A 13,761-nucleotide genomic window follows, 5' to 3' on the forward strand; every position below is an offset into this window, starting at 1 on the left:
AGATGGTTATTTGTTTTTTAGATTACTATTTCAGCATTCTATATTTGAGCATGATGTAATTATTAATTAATTAAAATACAGTTTCGTGACACCTCTTACAAACCATACAATTCTATTCAAATATCACAACTAAAAAAACAAAAAAGTAAAGTGACGTTCAAAAGCCTTCAAATTCGTCATTCGGATACCTTTCTTCTAGCCAGCGATAACATCGCTTGAACGTGATGACCGATTGGTGCTGTCTGTCTGGATGAGGCTAGCAGGCAGCTCCGCCTTCGATTAGTCGGTCTGTCCGACGTGCTGTTGCTAGAAGCAGCAGCAGCAGCAGCAGCGACGTCCGATGCGGATCGGATAGGAATAGCAGAAAATACAGCCACCTTTTGAGCTTTGAACGAACGAATATATGAATTGAGTTGTCGTTTGTGGAGAGTTTGTGGAGTACTTTGTGTGGGGCCGATAATAGCAAGCTCGGCTGCCCGCTGTGCTGCTCTCTGCCCCCGGCCAGCCACTCGGGAGTTAGCCCGCCACCCTCCCTAACAACTCCAGCAGCAGCAGCAGGCGCCAGGCTGTGCTTCACAAAGCATGGCGCTCCGGGCAAGAGCCATTTACGACTTCACCTCCGAGAACCCCGGCGAGGTGTCTGTGCGGGAGAACGAGATCGTAAGTTTGTACAGCGAGAAGGACATTGAGGGCTGGCTGGAGGGCACCAACAGCAAAGGTGAGAGGGGACTCATCCCTGCGTCCTATGTGGAGATCCTGAGGAGCGACAATAATAACACATCTGGGGACACCTACCCCGAGTCGCGCTATGCCAATGTGCCATCCACAGGTTTTGACGGCTCTTTTAAGACCGCAGTGGACAATTTGCCCAAAGCTGTCAACGTACCACAACAGATCTACCAGCAGCCCAGCGATGACGACTGGGATGACGACTGGGACGACAGCTCCACTGTGGCGGACGAGCCAGGCACAGTTGGAAGTAGGTACTTGGAAGGAAATGGACCGTCCACGTACAGAGTGTCTACCACCTCTATGTCAAGAGGTCAGGCCCCGAAAAGCTCCGCAACAGTCAGCAGGAATTTGAACCGCTTCTCCACTTTTGTCAAATCTGGCGGTGAGGCTTTTGTGCTCGGCGAGGCGGCAGGTTTCGTAAAGGACGGGGACAAGATCTGTGTGGTGATGGGACAGTATGGTCCGGAGTGGCAGGAGAACCCGTACCCGTTCACCTGCGCGATAGACGACCCCACCAAGCAGACCAAGTTTAAAGGGATGAAGAGCTACATCTCCTACAGGCTGACACCCACACACACTCAGAACCAGGTGAACAGACGCTACAAGCACTTCGACTGGCTGTACGCCCGCCTGGTGGAGAAGTTCCCCGTCATCTCAGTGCCTCACATACCAGAGAAGCAAGCCACGGGACGCTTTGAGGAGGACTTCATCTCCAAGAGAAGAAAGGGTCTCATCTGGTGGATGAACCACATGACCAGCCACCCCGTCCTGGCCCGCTGTGACGTCTTCCAGCACTTCCTCACCTGCAGCTGCACGGACGAGAAGGCCTGGAAGCTAGGCAAGAGGAAGGCCGAGAAAGACGAGATGGTGGGTGCCAACTTCTTTCTCACCATCAGCACGCCGGCCTCGCCGCTCGACTTCCAAGAAGTGGAGAGCAAAATTGACGGCTTCAAAGCATTCACCAAGAGGATGGATGACAGCGCTCTGCAGCTCAACGCAACCGCTGGAGAGTTTGCCCGCAAGCAGATGAGCGGCTTCAAGAAGGAATATCAGAAGATGGGCATGTCCTTCAAGGTGCTCAGCCAGGCCTTTGAGATGGACCAGCAGGCCTTCTCAGCTGGACTCAACCAGGCTATTTCGTTCACTGGGGATGCGTTTGAATCCATTGGAGACTTTTTTGCAGAGCAGCCCAACAAGGATCTGGACCCCATCATGGATTTGTTAGCGCTTTATCAGGGACACCTCGCTAACTACCCAGACATCATCCACGTACAGAAAGGTACCACACACACTTCACATTATCACTTGCAAGTTTTGTTGCATTGGAATGATTTAAGGGTATTGCTTTGTTACTGTTAGAACCAGTTTGCAATGACTACAAAGCTTATGATTTGGAACATACAATTTTTATATCTCCGAGGTCCTGCAATAGTGTAGAAATATGGTTCATTCAGAGGATAACCAAGAAAAGAAGACTCATTCACTTTGGTTAAATAAAGTTTTTTAAATTGTTTTCAGATACTTCTTAGTCCCATTGATTTATTTTTTATTATCTGAAAAACATTTGTGTTCTTTCCTTTTATCTGTCCATAAAGTACATGCATCCTGTTCTTCTCCAGGGAAAGTTCCTATACTTTGTTGTAAAAGTCTGGTCATCTCCTGGTGAGCTTGGGTGTATATATAATGCTCCACCTGGGAAGTCAAATTCATTCATTCATTCAGCAGAGCATGAATGAATTGTCGCATTTGACTTGTCTGTAAATGTAGCGCTAGCCGGCACTGCTGTTTGTAAATTTCAATAAAGTAAAAAAAAAAAAAAAAAAAAGGCTTTTCCTCATCGGAAGGAGGGCAGTGACAAGCACCTTCCAGCTCACGCACACCTGACCCCTTCAGGATGCATCGTTACTGCAAGTACCCCGTATGACGTCTGTGTATTTTATTGTCTGATTAGCAAGAGTAATGATGTGACACTTCCATCAAACACATTACAAAGGCTGTAGAAAGCCATGGTGTTTTATAAATGTTTCTGCAACATCACATTACTGGCAACAGACTGACTGACAGAACTCATCGAACTCGGTGTGCACTCACAGTAGGCGAGGCTTGCGCACTAAGCAGAGAAGCGATGCTCACGGTGGCCTCATCTTAGGTTGCTGCCCTGTATTTGATCAGGAAATGTGCAAATTCAGTGATTTTTACTTAAGAAAATGTTAAAAATGCTGCACGGTGGCCAAATGGTTAACACTTTGGCCACACAGTCGAGATCTGGAAGATCTAGGTTGGACATCTCTGTGTGGAGTTTGCATGTTCTTCCCATGCATGCCTGGGTTTTCTCCAGGTACATTCGAAAAGCACGTATTTCCCATAAACACGCTCTAGAGACACACATTACTGTTATAACAGCATTAAAAGTCCTTTTTGCATAATAATGGTTAACCCAGATGCTTTGGCAGATTCGATGTTGAAGCAAAAAAAGCACTTTTTTTTTTTAAATTTTGCCCATCACCAACAATCGTTATGTGAGATATGAACACATACAGTATGTTTCTCTCTTTTCTGTGAGTTCTAAATATATAAAAAGACTCAGCTAAGAATGCACCTAACGGGAAGCACCTATTCCGCCTATAAAGCCTTTTGAAAAACAACTCCAAAAAGCATAAATGTGACGTGCATATTAACCAAGCTACAGCGACATTGTTGCTATTATTGTTTCACCGAAGAACTAGTTACAGGCGTAGTGACACCTTGCCACACCACATAGGGAGCCGTAATATTCATCCATTCATTGACTACTGCTTTTACCAACCTTAATACATGTTTTAGATAAGACTCATACATACCTGGTCTTAGGAGGGGATGTTGCCAATCATTCCAAGGTTTGCTAGCTAGATTATGCAAACACCAGGTCTATCTGAGATAGAAATGAAAGTGACTTGTTACATTGAGTTGGTGGGTTGTTGCTGGCAATAACAACAAAAATGATTGTGATTTTGTAGTAGTTTGTATTTGTAAGTAGCCTTCCAACAACATAAAAACATTAGTTTAAACTCGGAGTGCAATTGGATTATTTGAAATGGGTCCCAATCATCGCACAGAAAGCCATCGGAGGTCAACATTCCGCATGAAACCCTCCGATTGTTCTGACTGTGTGGCAAATGTCAGTGTTGTGAGAGGCAACATTGTTAGGCAAGATGCACTGACCGACAGCATTGTTGTGTTTGTTGAGGAGGAAGTGCGCAGTGCTGTTTGCAATCATGCCACAATTGCTTCCTTCTGAGGAGAAAGCAAGAACTATTAACCAAAAATATGAACATTTCCTGGCTAATGTGCAGCACTGGTGATTTACTTCCTGATGCCATCAAACAGAAACGTGATTGAGCAGATAAAAAAAGCAGCATGTCAAACATAGATAAGAAGATCATGTGAATAAATCCATCTGATCCCGTGTTCAGTCCAGACTCCTGTCTAAATACCACAGCTGGATGAGAAATGAATAATTCATCCCGCAAGCTCCTCGGGTGTTTACGTTATACGTTACTACTTTAGGTATTACTTTACGTTAATACCTCAAACCTTCAAGAAGTGGTAGTTCTTGGTCTGAGAACACCGTCTTTCCTGTGGAGCGCAGACCACCAATATTTAGCATTTCTAACTTGGGTTAGCACCAGACTGTACAGGTTGTGTTTAAAAATAAACACACATTTTAGAAAAAAAAGTTAGCCTTAGCCTTTTGGAATCCAGGGTAGTTTTTAGTGCTTTTACGTACTTTTGTGTTAAAATCCGTTTATCTTGCCTCAATTGGTTTCCTCTGTCTCAGTACAACCTCACGTGCACTATGCAGTTGTTTTTTCATTTTTACATACTGTATTAACACATTGGGCCTAAAATCACACTAAAACCTAAACTCCGAGTAGAGAGAACTTAGTTTTTTTTTACAGCAAAAATCTCTGAAGGTTTGCATTGAACCGTTCTTATAACATAGACAAATTTAGCAAACAACACAGTTAAAGGGAGTCAAAGTTTACAACAAATAATGTTTCTCATTCCAAAAAAACGGTTTTGTCCACCTCAATAAATCTGAATATAACATCATGGATCATCCATTAGGAAAAGTCAGGCCTGTGAAGGTCTTTCAAAGCCATGATGTGCAGCTGAAGTGCACGTCTTAGTCCTCATTAACATGAAAGATGCAGACAAAACAGTGTGTTCCTGGTAGGACTTACTAAAAACACTTTTAAATCGTCTAAATTCTAGCATCAAGGCTAGATTTTGGCCAACACACTTTTAATACACTAATGTGGGGCCTCTGAAACGTATTAAAATTAGTTGAAAAATACTGTAATTAGGGCTGACAAAATAGTGCATCAACGGCAGTAACTAATTCATTTCAAGAATTGTTGAAATTTTTAGCGTGATTAACGCATGCGCATCATGTCAAGCCATGTCTGCTTAAGCCCCAAACATTCCATATCGGCCGTGCTCTACCGTAAACACGTGTTGTAAACAAACATGGTGTCGATCGTGTGGGACCACTCCACTGCCTCAGACACCTCGCATGCCAGTCGCACCAAATGCCCCGCAAACACTTCGTAACGAGAGGAAAAAAACATCGACCCTCAGCACAACGAACTCCAGCAGGCGCCTGAAACGCCAGCATCGCCACGACGGCGACTCAAAAGCCCTCAAAAAAGACCGCGCCACCAAAGAAACAGCCTAAAGCCAGCCGCAGAGAAACACTCGGGGCCCACTCTCATTGCCACGGCGTTACCACCATCTCCGAAGACATCAGCCCCTGTCTGCCAGCAAACCACTCTGATCCGAATGTTTCGTTCATAGTAGTGATGTCATGATGCCGTTTGGTATGGACATGTCAAATCCAACTTTTTGTGTCATTTTTACCTCCAGGTGTCCACAAACTACAGTTAAATCTAAACGTAAAAATAATAAATATACAAAGTTATCGGTTATCGGTCACGAGAAGCCGGAAGTGATGGGTATCAGCTTGAAAATATATCAAGCATCCCTAATAAGAATATGTACCATTCTGGCTCTGTGTTTACCAATGTCCTTCAAGTATATTTATCCCAAAAATATTGGTTGAACTCCCACTTCTGGGATCTGTACAGCAGCTGACCTTCACGTGTTCATTTCTCAGTGTTCAAATCTGTAGTCATCCAATGACAATGCTACCTACCAAATTGGCCACCTAATTGGTTTTAAGTGAGCAGCTACATTCCACAGTAATGTGTGCAAACTGTGGTTGACACTGGGCCTGTTCACGCCATGATGAGCAGCATTCATTCAGCAGAGCAGCATGAGCTCAAAGCTTGTCACAAGTCAGTCGACCTCACACAGGTGACTCAGTCATCAGTGGCATCATCATGGACTTGCTAGCAAACACGGAGGTCCAATAACGGGAAATAAATGTAAAACTAGAGGTCTTTTGTATTCATTCAAATATTGTAGTATTCTATGAGAGCTTACTTGAGATTCTGGGCTGTGTGTTTTCAGACACGTTCTGGCCTCATTCTCATTCTCATACTCAACACTGACAGTAGTCCAAAACGGAAATTAAAGCCACATCAGAGAGTGTGGCAACTTTGGTGGCTTTTTTTGTTTTGTTTTGTTTTGTTTTGTTTTTTTTAGCAGAACATTACTTTTCCACAACCTAATTTTACAAAAATTAAGACTTTATTTTTGTTTTGTTTCTCATTTTACGACATTAAAAAAGTGATTCATTTAATATTTCAACTTTATGCTACTAAAGTTTTTCCTCATAATATTATGACGTTATTCTCATAAAATGACGACTTTTTATATTTAGATTACAACTTTTTTCTCTTAATATTTTGACTTTATTCTTGTAAAACTACTGCAGATTTTTGCAGTGTACACACACACACACATATATGTATATATGTGTGTATATATATATATAATATATATATATATATATATATATATAATGTTTTTTTCCACAAATTAAGACTTTATTTTTGTTTTCTTTCTCAAATTACGAAATGTTTTTTTTTTAATATTTCAACTTTTATGCAACTAAAATGACATCATTTATCCTCATAATATTATGACGTTATTCTCAGAAAATGACGACTTTTTATACTTAGAATACAACTTTTTTCTCTTAATATTTTGACTTTTTCCATTTTTGCAGTATATATATTTTTAGTTTTCTTAGTAAATTACATTCTTAGACTGTGCTGCGGGCCAATAAAAAAACAGAAATGGGCCGCAAATGGCCCCCAGGCCGCACTTTGGACGGCCCTGGTATAAAACAATAATGGCAGTAAGTTGTCTTTAATGATAGGCCAGGAAAAGGTGAGACACTGTGGCCTTCAAAAGAAAAAGACCTAGCGTTGCCTCTGACTAGTCAAAAAGCATCTCTTGTGCATTTACTGCCTCTTGTTTTCTCGTTCTTGCTCAAAACTTGCATGCGGAGCCATTTTAAGAACCAGCTGTTGACTTTGGTGTGGGGCTCTTTAGCAGTTAAGCCAAAAATAATAAAGTTCCATCCGGCACTAAAACTGTTAAAACAAAATTTGTGATTTGACCGTGCCAGCTAAAACAGCCAAATGTGGTTATATTTCAGCTAAACAACGCCCAATCATTCATGATAGTGAAGTTACACACAAGTCCTAGTATCATCTGTGAAGACAAAAAGAATAACAGTGTCTGTCTGACATATTTCCCCCAGCCATCAAATGAGCTGTGGCGCACTGATGGACAGTCCGTGCTGATGAGATCGGCGGAATGCCGCTGGATACTCAGGTCACACACTCTCCTAGTTTAGTGTTATGTAAGCAGGGATTACGTAAGCGCTGGATGGACTGCCTCCACAGGAGAGAGCCCAGCAGGGCCTGGTGCCACCTGCACATACCAAAGCCCGTGAAGGAACATCCACCAATTGGAAAGCTAGAGGATGTTCAAATATGTATATGATATATCTTGTAAGTAGATTTTTTATGAAGTGCTTTCATAGTATCAAAGTGGAGTCACATCATGCATTGTCGAGACTTTTCTAGCGACATCAACGACATCCTGCCATGAAGTACTCTGATCCACATACCCGGCATGTGAGATTACATTTTCGCAATCATTTCAGTCAAAGTTGATGTACTAAAACAATCCTCAGGTTTATAATCTTTTTTTTTTTCATATAATGATGACAAATATTTCATATTTACCTCCACCAAGCGCAGCGCAAAGGTCATGTTTTTCCTGGCATTTATCGTTTTGTTTGTGTTGAAAATAACTTGAAAAGGCCTGAATGGATTTAGATTAATATTTCAGGAATTGTCGGAAATGGGATATGGATAAACTGATACAATTTTGGGAGTGGTCCGGATCCAGGAGTTTTTGAAAGGATTCTTTAACATTGCGAGATAGGACCATTTTCGGCATTTGTGCATATAACTCCACAAACAAATCATCTGAGCACTTGGGAAATCAATGCAGGACAAGTTTCCAACAGGTTGTACAAAATATCAAAAACTGATCCAAAAAATGTAGGATTATTATTTTGGTGTGAATCACAATATGGGGGGGAACTATGGCGCTTGGCGGAGGTCTGCGCTGTCTGAGTGCTTCTCTAGTTATCATTAGATCCAAGACGGATGGACAGTTAGTCGCCTGCCTGTCCTTTGCCCCAGTAAAGACATTATTCTTGATCACCAATCGTGGCAAAATAATAGCACAGGCAACACAGTAGGAGTGCATGTTTTTACAAACTTGCACTGTTTCTGTGCAGTGGTTGAGAAAGTAGTAGTCCTAGTAGTAGGCTCTTATTTTTACACCACAGGAACCGTACCTCCACCACAATGTCTGTGTCCTTGCCAATTTCTCAGCAGCACCAGGCAAAAGAAAAAATCCCATTGGCTGATTTTCACCAAACGTGTTGGAGGCATGTAGCACAGATCATGGAAGACATCATTCTGGTTCAGATCTGTTGAACATAATGGAATTTATTTTTGTATTTTTTTACATTGAGTTTGGTAGAAATGCGGCTGGATTATCATCATTTGGCCAACGCTGCTGCTTTGGCAGGTTTTTGCATGCAACTCTTATTAAAGTCCAAGTAGACGGAATTGAGGCTAAAGCAAGCATCTCTTGTTGAGTAAGCAACAATTATTCCTGTTTAGACCATTAGTGTGTGCACCTTTGAGATTTGGAGTATTTGGACAGCTGTGTTCCTCTCTTATTGTTGTTTCTTGCTGACTTTACTTCTGTCTGTTGTACATTAGAAGAGTTACTGAGGGTGGAAGGGTAAACCAACATCATAATATTTGTTTAGGTGTGTGATTAAAAAGGACAGTCAGCGGATGACTTTGTCAATGACTCGTGTTTACACGTAAGTTCTTGTCTACTGTGCTGGTGAAGAGGAACATTCTCAGACAGGCCAACACAGGAGGTGGTACAGTATGCTTTTTTAGCTAGCGCACTACACTTTCTTTTCTCTTTTTTAACACACGCAGGAAACGTCTGGCATACATGTAGAGATGCATGCTCCGTATCAAATGTACGCCAGACCAGTAGGTGGCAAGACTGTCTTGTGAATAGGCTTCACTGCGTGTATGCATGTAATTGAAGACTTGTGAAAGCATGTATGTGACCCCACTGGACACACTAGCTACTGCAGCACCGTGTTCCGCCACTCTTGGTTTACTGAACAGATAGACTTTTTTCAAAACAAAAAGACAAGCCTATTCACTGACATCTGGGCTGAAACGATGGTTATACGCCTCAATTTCAGTTCTTACGTTGATATTGTGCCTGACGTGAGCTTTAGCATTCACACGCAATTGTTGAGGAAAAGTGTCCGAGGAATCTAAGGAATGGTTTTGGTGTTCCTTATAAACAAGAAAGGAATCTATGGAAAATATATTTTGGAGTTTGAAGTTGATATCTGTTGCAACAAAGGGCTTCACGTTTGCCTTCATTGATGTTCACAGATGTATTTTCGCAAGTTTTGGTCACGGGGGGAACCAAATTAAATTGAGCTGAAAAGGTTTGGAAGGGAAGGAAACGCACAGCTGTGTGTGTGTGTGTGTGTGTGTGTGTGTGTTAAAGGAAGTGGCTACGGTTTGGTTTCAACGTGGAAAGGCGAGGTTGCAGAGCATCATGTCATTCTCACATACCACAGGCACGTGTCTCCTCCCGATGGAGGGAGACAGATGTTTGTTGGATGATGTCACCATGCACGATGTGGCGGGTGGATGCTCATTTGCAGCGTGACATCAGCATCATTATTTCAATGTAGACGTGCTCTCATTCATGGAGCAGTGTCCTTGTAAAAGCCTCTGACCTTGGCAGGTGGAAAACATGTCTTTCAATGTTTGTTTTTAATCGTCCAAGGAGCTCAAAGTGTGCAAAGTTGAACATTAACTTTGACATTGTAACAGTAAAGAAATATTCTGTCTGCTGTTAAGTTTAATAAGTGAGGAACTTTGTTAAAAATTACATTTTCCCTGACTTTCAATGACTTTCTTTCTGAATTGAAATTGTCCATAGGTGTGAATGTGAGTGTTTGTTTATATGTGCCCTGCCATTGGCTGGCCACCAGTTCAGGGTGTACCCCGCCTCTCACCCCAATGAGGACAAGCAGTATAGAACATGAATGGATGAATTTGCTTTGTTTTGGAAAAGTTAGAACACGTATTCAAAACCATCTTCTCAGGGCATTGAGTTTATCACAACTGGACTGTTCAGGGTGTCTTAGAAGACGTTTTGCCTGTCATCCGAGGAGGAGTCATCAGATCATGCTCAAAGACTTGGTGGACTAGTCAGACTAGATATCAGGTCAGACTAGCTCTGAGAACTTGGTGCAAGATCCAGTGAATGTATCCTCTAAAAGGAGGAGGCCAAAGATGGTCGTTTGGGTGATATCACCTTCATTAGCATTCCATTCAGACGTAACGATGGTCATGAGACCACCTGAAACCAAGGTGGCTGTTCCTTGTATATTTATTTAAGGCTAAATGATTGAGTCTTTTAGGAAGGGATGAAAGGACAGCATTGTACGTGTTCTGTACGTGTTCTGAGATGGTCTTTGAGCATGAAATGATGAAGCCTCCTCGGATAAGAAGCAAAACGTCTAAGACAACGTAAACATTCCAGTAGCGACCGATTCAATGCCCTGAGAATACAGTGACCTGGATGAATGAGAATATTCACAGGCATAAAAAACATCCAATTGCTATTTTTAACTCCACATTTACGTTAACATCAACAAATGCTATCCTTCATAGTAAGATTTTAATGTGGACCATTGGTCATTACGTTTTAATATTTTATTTGTCCACCAGATGGTGCTACATTTCCCCATTCAAAGCATGCACAAAAAAATCTGTGTTCGGTATCACTGCAAGGGTGCCTTGATACCGAAATACTAAAATCAAAGTTTGTGTTTGTCACTATTGATGTTGCATAATGGTTTGTCTGTTAAAAAAAAGATTTGGTGTTTTTTTTTTTTTTAGTTAAAAATTTTTTTAAAATAAAAACTTTAAAAAAAAATCCTCAAAGTGCAGCGGCACCGACCGTTACGGTTGTGACTGGTCAGCGCTTGTGCTCCAATTTGGGATCTCCTGACTGTTCTCATGCGTCGATGAATTCCACCTGCAAGAACACGCCCCTTCTCTCTTTAATTACCATTGTTCGCTTGGGATGGAAAGCTAACAAGCTAAATAGTCCAAGAGAGCTGCGGTTGCTCATAGATTTGACGTCACATCACGTCATGCATTCAACCCTGACAGAGCGCTTTAAAAGCTGGGGTGTTCAATGTGTGGCTCAGCGGCCATTTGCGGGCTGTTACTTGTTTTTTATTGGCCCAAGGCATATTGTAGAAAAAAAACAGTAAAAATGGGGAAAAAAGAGCATCCTGTAAGGAGAAAATGTTGAAATGAATAACGAATAAGAATACAAAGCTTTCACTTACTGTAAATATGTATATCATGGTCTTTTTTAGCCTTAGGGGGGTACTCATAAAAGTCCTTCAAGGTATTGCAATATTGAAGCTTCAATCTGTGAAAAGTTCAGAAGCCAAACACCCTATACGGTGAATACTAAATATGTTGGTGCTGATTTGTGCACGTGAGAGATGGCCATGTTAATTGTTTTTATTCCCACCCCCAACCAGGAGCCCTCACCAAGGTGAAGGAGAGCCAGCGGCACGTGGAGGAGGGCAAGATGGAGGCGGTGCAGGCGGAGGGAATCAACGAGCGCTGCAACATTATCTCATGCGCCACGCTGGCAGAGATCCAGCACTTCCATCAGATCCGTGTGCGTGACTTCCGCGCACAGATGCAGCACTACCTGCAGCAGCAGATCGCCTTCTTCCAAAAGATCACAGGCAAGCTGGAGGAGGCGCTGCACAAGTACGACAACGCATAGCAGCAACTGCCGCTTTGCTACGGGACTTTATGACCCCTGTGACCCCCTGGCCAGTGACCCTAGCCTGCCACCTAAAGTGCAAACAGTGGAGCTACGAACGACAGGTTTGAGGAGAACAAATCCAAGACTTCATCACACTTTTTGAATGTCTATTTAATGCAAAAAGTCTCAGCAAGAAGAGTATCGGCATCAATCTGCTGCACCAGGAAGCAAGCATGACTGCATTTATCACGTTTATACAAGTATTAGCCTTAACGTTGTTTTTAAAGGGACAAGTGTCCTCAGGAGCAGCTACCGTCTCGCTGTGCCTTCTCCTTTTGTTACTAAAAGCTTTATATACAGTGTGTACAAATATATTTGTTTTTACAAAGCATTCAGCTGTCTTTGGACTAGAAAATTACGTTTTTTGTTGTTGTTTTTTTTTTTTTACAAGCTTGCAGGATGTCAAACGGACACTTTTTGTGCCTAAATCTTGATTTTGTCTCCCATCAAATGTTTATGAACGCAGTCTTTCTGATGATGCACACTTGTTACTGCTGTTTTTAACGCCAATCGTGTCGGTTGCATGATGTGAAGCAGAAATAAATTGCTTCTTCACTTAAAAGCCTTGTTTTATATTGGCTTGCAAAGATGTGGGGGAATTTTAGAAATGCGCTGGAAAGCCCCTGTGGTTGTACAGTTTGGAATCTGACTTCAATATGTGCGTAAACCTCAGTTCAGCAACCATCCAAAGATGAACTCTTGCTGTGTTTGCTCGATCGTGAGAAGAAGAGAAGAAGACTATGCACAGGAAGTTACATGAAATAAGCAGACTCACTTTCAAAATACTAGGTGCTGTGACAGTTAATGTAGAACATCTACATTTATTTTGTGGTTAGCTTCTTTTTACACTTTTTAAAATACGTTTAAAAACTCGAAACACATTCTCGGGCGGCTGGGGGACAGTTTTGACAAATGCGGCTCTGTGGTGCATTAGTAACCGCTGTTTCCGCTTGGACGCATTTCACTGCGGCACACAACTTTCCGTGGGAGGAAAGTTTTGCGGAGGAGCTGTCAATGAAATTGCGTGAACTACAAGCGGTAGGTAAGTTTTCCATAATTACTTTGGTCGGTTCCGGTCAAGTTTCCTCACTATGTTGACTTTAACTTCAATTCTGAAGCGTGATTCAGCACATAAATCTGCAGCAGCATGAGTGGATGTATGCATGTAGCATGTAAACCAAGGAGTCTAGAGTTAAAACAGGAGTGCCAATCGGCATTCACTCCCGTATTATGCCCTGCGTGGGTTTGGCCACCATGATGGTGAGCAATATCCAGAAACCATGAATTGAAAACATGTCCTTGGCACACTGCTCAGCTATTAATTGCTCTAATAGACGGTCCAAAAGCAGTGGTGGAGCTACGAGTGGGCACTCTCCGGCCACCTAGACAGTTCAGGTATCAACTTATTGCCACCCCTATATCAGTAATGGTCTCACCTTGGCCACCCCAATGAAAAATGTCTGGCTCCGCCACTGGCTGTAGGTGACAAAGCAAAGTAGTGTAATATCTAATAATATATCTCATGAGTCATTTTATTTTGAGAATATGCTGAGGGCCAATATAAAACGAGGTGTGGGCTCAAAA

At 42.2% G+C, this 13,761-nt stretch overlaps 1 protein-coding gene across 1 annotated transcript; it reads left to right on the forward strand.

The window, feature by feature from the left end:
- Positions 1-295: 295 nt before the first annotated feature.
- snx18a (sorting nexin 18a) lies at positions 296-13,004 on the forward strand. The gene is made up of 2 exons (XM_054774514.1): positions 296-2,011; positions 11,882-13,004. The coding sequence occupies exons 1-2, from the start codon at positions 583-585 to the stop codon at positions 12,133-12,135; spliced, it is 1,683 nt and encodes a 560-aa protein (XP_054630489.1). The 5' UTR covers positions 296-582; the 3' UTR covers positions 12,136-13,004.
- Positions 13,005-13,761: the final 757 nt, after the last annotated feature.

Source organism: Dunckerocampus dactyliophorus, chromosome 4, assembly GCF_027744805.1.
Source record: "Dunckerocampus dactyliophorus isolate RoL2022-P2 chromosome 4, RoL_Ddac_1.1, whole genome shotgun sequence".
Classification (NCBI taxonomy): domain Eukaryota; kingdom Metazoa; phylum Chordata; class Actinopteri; order Syngnathiformes; family Syngnathidae; genus Dunckerocampus; species Dunckerocampus dactyliophorus.

What these genes read in the sequence shown, in the direction of transcription:
- snx18a (XM_054774514.1), top strand. Translation starts at nt 583, where the DNA reads ATGGCGCTCCGGGCAAGAGCCATTTACGACTTCACCTCCGAGAACCCC. An exon ending in CATCATCCACGTACAGAAAG is followed by an intron (nt 2,012 to 11,881) that starts GTACCACACACA and finishes ACCCCCAACCAG; the next exon opens with GAGCCCTCACCAAGGTGAAG.